The sequence below is a fragment of the Austrofundulus limnaeus genome, unplaced genomic scaffold, assembly GCF_001266775.1.
Source record: "Austrofundulus limnaeus strain Quisiro unplaced genomic scaffold, Austrofundulus_limnaeus-1.0 Scaffold7, whole genome shotgun sequence".
Lineage (NCBI taxonomy): Eukaryota > Metazoa > Chordata > Actinopteri > Cyprinodontiformes > Rivulidae > Austrofundulus > Austrofundulus limnaeus.
Window position 1 is genome coordinate 1,338,147 of NW_013952409.1, and position 6,228 is coordinate 1,344,374.

General features: G+C 40.1%; 1 protein-coding gene across 7 annotated transcripts in view; it reads left to right on the forward strand.

Moving 5' to 3' along the window:
- tanc2b (tetratricopeptide repeat, ankyrin repeat and coiled-coil containing 2b) overlaps positions 1-6,228 on the forward strand; it is a 168,903-nt gene that overhangs the window by 64,910 nt on the left and 97,765 nt on the right. For all 7 annotated transcript variants that reach the window (XM_014032295.1, XM_014032320.1, XM_014032333.1 and 4 more), the window contains one exon: positions 5,270-5,341. In XM_014032295.1, the coding sequence (XP_013887749.1) occupies positions 5,270-5,341 (72 nt within the window). The remainder of the gene's footprint in view (positions 1-5,269; positions 5,342-6,228) is intronic.

Genomic DNA, 6,228 nt, shown 5'->3' on the forward strand with positions numbered 1-6,228 from the left:
TATATATTCAGTGACCGTCAGGAACCCCAGGATCTGATCACCCGTTTGTGTGCAGTTGTGAGCATGCATATACGTATATATACAAGATTTCTCCAATAGAATAGAAATTTTGTGTTTTTTGAATTGTCCTGGCTGTGTCGGCCATCTTGAGCTGCATTGTCTCCCAATCCTAATCATCAGTTCTTTCCGCAAGTTTCATTAGAATTTGTTCAGTAGTTCACTGGATACTTTGTTAACAAACTAACAAGTGAGCACTTCATTAATGGGGCAATATTATGTGTTTCTCAGGCATATATTTAAATTCTATACCATAATAAAGTAACTGTCATCTTCAGTTGTAATTAAAATGCTGTTAATAGAAATTCAAGGTATTTAGAAACAGATATGAGAAGTTAAGTTTAATTTCTATTAACAGCATTTTTTGGCCTCTGTCACTTAAGAACTTTCTTCCGCTTCTGTCCCGCCCATTTCAGCACGGGGCTGGGTGTGTGCTCTGTAATGAGGAAGCTCGGTTCAGAGACACAGCCCAGAGGAGGAGATGGTCCCAAAAGGTGGTTTTAGTCCCAACTGGTCGTTTTTGCTCCCCTGCCTGGCTGCCTCAGGACGCTACAGGATTTCTCAAACATGCATGAATGAGTCAAAGCAAGACTCTGGGCATGTTTTGATGAGAAGATAACATTATAATACGATATAAAGCTAAAAAAAAAAGTTGATTTTACATGATATTGCCCCTTTTAAAGAGAGGAGAAAGATGACAGAACTGGACCAGAACCTGAATTACTGAATTGAGCTGACATTTCTCTGGACTCTTGATTTCCTGACGGTTCACACATGAGTTTCAGATTTATTTTGTTTCCAATATTGGTTTTTGTTATTTTTGAAGGAACAGGACATTGATCGCACTTGCCAGTCCAGTGGTTCCTTCTGTGTGCAAACTGAGTGTAACACACACACACACACACACACACACACACACACACACACACACACACACACACACACAGACCAAATCAATTTCAAACTGCACTGAATTCCATCTTCTTCTCCTCCATACAGTTTGTGGATTCTGACCGAAACCCCAGAAAGTACTCAACTTTCTTTCAGTGCTTTCTCTCTCTCTTTTTTTTCTTTCTTTCTTTTTTTTTTTAAGATAATCTCAAAAGGCTACAGTCTGGTGTTCTCAGGCTTTAAAAGGAGCCTCATTTTGGAGCAGGGGGTCACACTGAGCTCAGAACACCGACGGGTTCAGCAAAGTCAACCTGAACCATAATCATAGCAGACTCCAGCGCCGTGTTTCCTGGGATCACGGTCTGATGTCACCCTGACTCCTTCTCAGTGACTTTTTGTAGGAGTTAGAAATTATCTTGCTTCTTTGACATCCTAACAGCTCTGTGGCTTTACAGCAGTTTAAAAAAAAAAGAAAAGAAAAAACGTGTGTGCAGTTATTTCTTTGACCCAAACGGTTTCCTGTTACCTTCAAATGAATGACAAAAATTCTTGAAAATGTGTGGATTTAATCCAGAGTTTAAACAAAAAATTAAGGCTAAAATTTTTAAAATAGTTACATTCCCTTAAAAATAATTCCAAACCTTTAATACTAAATAAATCAATGACCCTGTAAGCTTTATTAGTACAGTAAATTAATTAAAGTACACTTTAAGACAAGCAACACACGTTATATAAATGTTTTGTTTAGCAACATGTTAATATGTAGAAATGGCTGAAAAGTCCTTGAATTTGCCTTTGGTGAATGATGAGCACCCTGCAGATGCTGAACTGTGATTAGCTGTTTTCTCAACAAGTGGTTGACTCATATCCTGCAGGATTAATGTCCAGTTTTGTTTCGTGTCTGCTGCAGAACTGAAAACATGACCGTGACTCCTCCCATGCTGTGTTCCCTGCTTAATAAGCCATCGATCTTTGCAGCGTGACATTGTGTTGCGATCGCTGGTAATTAGAGAAGAGCAAAAGCTTTTCTGTGACATAAAAGAAGCTTAATTGTTGTGCAGACGTCTAAAGCTTGTTTTGTTTTCTCCAAAACCTCAATCAAAATGTTTTTTGAAAGAAGAAAAATTACTTTTTCTGAATATAAAACACGTAGATAATGAGTTCTGAGTATCTGAATTTGCTGAAAACGCTGAAACTAAGTTCTTAAAGCTAAAAAATGAAGTACAGTAGCTAAAAGAAACAGATGCTAGCTAAAGACTAAAAATAGTAAAACGTTAGCTAACAGCGAAAGTAACACCACTGATGTTTGTAAAGTAGCAAAGTTAAAGGGAACAAAATGGAAACAAGAAGCTAAAAGTAGAAAGGGCTAGCTAAAATCAGAAAAGGGTAGCTAAGTGTTAAATGTATTCGAATGTTAAGTAAAAGCTAAAGTATAAAAGTATCTAAAATGCCAAAGTAACCTAAAGGTAGATAAATGTTAAAGTAGCATAAGAGGGGCTAAAAATTTTAAAAGGATGGGTAAAAGTAGAAAATGTCTAAAAACCAAAAAAGCCTAAAGATAGCTAAAAGCTAAAATAGTGTAGGAATGGCAAAAGCTAAAGAAGCAAAACGCTGACAAAGTATCAAAAGGGTGGCTCAAAGTAAAAAAAAAGATAAAAGCTAAAGTAGCTTAAAGGTAGTAAAGCTTAAGTAGCATACGGCTACTTAAAATCCTGCAACTCTTGTGTAATACAYTATGCATCACAATCAGGAGTTCTTTTCAAATTCAACACGCGTCCCCATGCATAAAAYRYAGACGAAGATTTTTATTTATTAATGGCTCAGATATGAAGCTCCTGAATGTGTCTAAGCTCATCAAGTACGCAGCAGGAGCAAATGAGAACAATTCATGGTAACATAGGTTTCCYTTTGCTCATTCACACATCAAAATGTGTTTGCATCTGTTACTGATTTAACTGGATGGTGTGGTTTATGACGTAAACAAAATGAGAAGCTGTTGTATGCTTATGGAGCAGCGCAGTTTGTTTTCTTCATAGCATTCATGCCTTTTTGAACTTTGAAGGTTGAGGTTGTAACGTGACAAAACACTGCAAAGTGTTTTATTGGGGTTTTATGGAATGACACTAAGTGGTGCATAATTATGAAGAGTAAAATGATGAATGTTTTTCCAAATCTTTGTACAACATAAAATCTAAAAAGCATTGCATTTGTTTTCAACCCTTCTTTAAACTTCTAGAACAACTTTTCACTGCAGCTCTTTAGCTATTTGCTCCTATAGGGACTCATTCTTTGCTGAACAGCAATTTTCAAGTCTTGCCGCAGATTCTCAGATGATTTATGTCTGGTTTTTGACTGGGTCGTTCTAACACGTGAATATATTTTGATGTAAATCGATTGGTTGTATCTCTGGATGGATGTTTCAGGTCGTTATCCTGCAGTGTAACAAGTTTTCCTCCAGGAACACCTTGCAGCTCCAGACCAGTGTTTCCCAAAGTTGGGGTCGGGACCCAAAGTGGGGTCCCGAAACATCAAGGTGGGGTCCTGAAAATATTTTCTGAATTAATTACGTTTTTGTCTTAGTTGTTACAAAGGATTGAGGTTAGTGTATTTAAAATGGATAAATGTAGTATAAAAATATTGTTAATATGCCCATGTTTAGTTGACCTGATACAAATGTTTATCATCCAGAAACAGTTGGGGGGCTCAGGTCTCTGCTACCGTTATTTTGTGGGTCAAAAGCTGAAAAGTTTGGGAACCAGTGCACTTTGGTTCCCAAAGTTGGGCTTGGGACCCAATTATGGGTCATGAAGCACCTTGGATAATCTCCAGAAATCAATTTAAAGGCTAATAAAATAATAGCTGATGTAATATTTTCCCTATAACTATTACAAAAAACAAAAATCAGTATAAATAAGTATTTATATTTGTGTACAAGCTGTTTAGATTGTCAAAAAGCCTGTGTTTTTAGGGTTATTAACAAAGTTCGTGTACTCAGACCAGTAATATTTGGGGTCACAAGTTTTTGCCATGGATATTTTGTGGGTCAGAACATATAAAGTTTGGGAACCACTGCTCCAGAAAACAACCCAGACTGGCTTACAGTGGATTAGTTCCTTGGTCTTCATGATGGTGTTTGATCATTTTGCACCAAACCCCTGAGTCCTTCACAGAACAGCTGTGTTTATACTGAGATTAAATCACGCATAGGTGGACTCTGTTTACTAATTAGACTAATTAGGTAATTAACTAAATAGATTTTACTTGTATGAAAGTAAAGGAGGCTGAGAAAAAATTTACTTTATTACTGCGTTTGACTTTTGGTGTATCACATAAAATCACAGTGAAATATTTTTAAAGTTTTGTGGTTTTTAGCTGTTTTCATATTTGAAAATGAACTTTTGAACCCGTAATTCTGAGTCCCCTCGAAACAGCGGTTCAGGTTAGAATGCCGAGCAGGCCCATCCCGCAGTTAGAGTCGGTGTCAGGCTGGCCCAGTTCTCACACAGACATGCCCCACAGCTTTATTCTATCCGTCCATCGACGAGCTCGATCTTTCCACCAGCGAGCCAATCTCGCTCGCTGTGTGGCTGCCGAGCGAGTACGCGATGGAGGAGATGACGCTTAAGCATTTGTTTTGACTTCCCTGTGCTGATAATGGGATTTGTGATTAAAATACAGTTTGGGGATTTCTAAAATGTTACCATCTTGTTGATGGCAGAACACTTTTATACCTCCTTTTTTTTATCTGCACACAAGTAATCTGTTATTACTTTGCTTTACAGTTAGATTCTCTTTCATCCTGCCTCCCTCTCGCCACGTTTTTAGCCCCATCCACTGTGGCCACTTTAGCCTGTTTGCTCCGTTCGGTTTAATTGATCCCCACATCATTATCTTCCTGCAGATCTGTCCTGGTTTTTTTTTCTCCTGGCAGTACTCAGAGATCCACCGAGCTCTCCGGCTGTSGTTTTATCACGCTGCATGCAATGGTGGCTGAAATGTAAACTATTTATTTCTTATCTGCACGGGCAAGCCCAGCCTGCCCATCTTAAAGCTCGCCGAGTCTCGAGTCGAAACATGGGGAGGAGGAGAAAGTGGAGCGTGGCACCGCGGTCTCCGTTCGCCACAGTAAGGGGCTACCTGGGCCCGAGGAGGAAGGGCGTGGAGAGTTTGTGCGTAAGCAGCCTGCTGGGCGTGCTCCGGTCCCACACCTGGCTGATCAGAGACCAAGACGTGGCCTTCCTCCTGACTCGGAGTTCTTCGCCTCGCTACCAGCACCGCCGAGCTCACTCCCTCTCTTTTTCTTTCTGCTCCTCATCCGCAGATGGTGGGAGCGACGACTTTGCGGACCCCCGTTCGCCCAGCCTAGACCCTCATCTAAGCCACATCGGTCAAGGTAAGCAGGTCTCAACATTTCATTGCTATCAGACGTAAGTTTTCTCATACTATTTTTGCTAAAAAAAAAAAAAAAAAAAGCTACTGCCACACCAAATTAATGGTAAAACTGACTGAGTTAGTGTTGGGTGATGTTGATTAACTGTAGTGGCCATCTTGAATTAGGTTGACTCCAGATGTTTGAGTTGTAGAGATACACTTAATGATTGTTTTATTAAACTCATTCCAGTGGTTCTGGAGATGTGTTTCACTAACCAACAGGCAGTGTTGATATTTGCATTTAAAGCCAAAGTTTAAAGCAAAATTGTAACGAGTAGCACTTAGGGCAGAGGTGCCCAAAGTGGGGCCCGTGGGCCAAATTTGGCCCGCCAAGCCATTTGATTTGGCCCACTAGCAGTTATCCTGGTTACTAGATTGTAATCTCCTGTTTTATGTAGAAATACTATTTGGACTTAGTCTTTTCAAACATTGGTCCAACTATAGGTACAAGGAGCTCTAGTCAGATGAACTTAAAGTGTATCTTACCCCCCTGTGAAAAGATAACTCCGCCCCAAGGCGAAATTTGAAAAATGCATCAAAGTGGGTAGGGGAGGGGGGGTTAGAGAGCGGAGGTGTGGCCAGGACGAGAGAACGTGACAGCCTCTGCTGAGCTGTCCGCCTCACAGGACAGAGGAGTGGAGCGCTCTGCGACAGCCTGACATAAAAAAATAAAAGCATACAGCTGCAGCTGCTCACAAGATCACTAGTTTAAATCAGGAATAAAAGTGTTGGGTCTTGTTTGACTGAAGTTTGGTCTGTTAGGGCTGCAGCTGTCCCCCTGTCTTTCTGCCTTTTTTTTACCCTCCTCCCCTCCCGCTGTGCAGGACGTACTGCTGGTGTGTGTGTGTG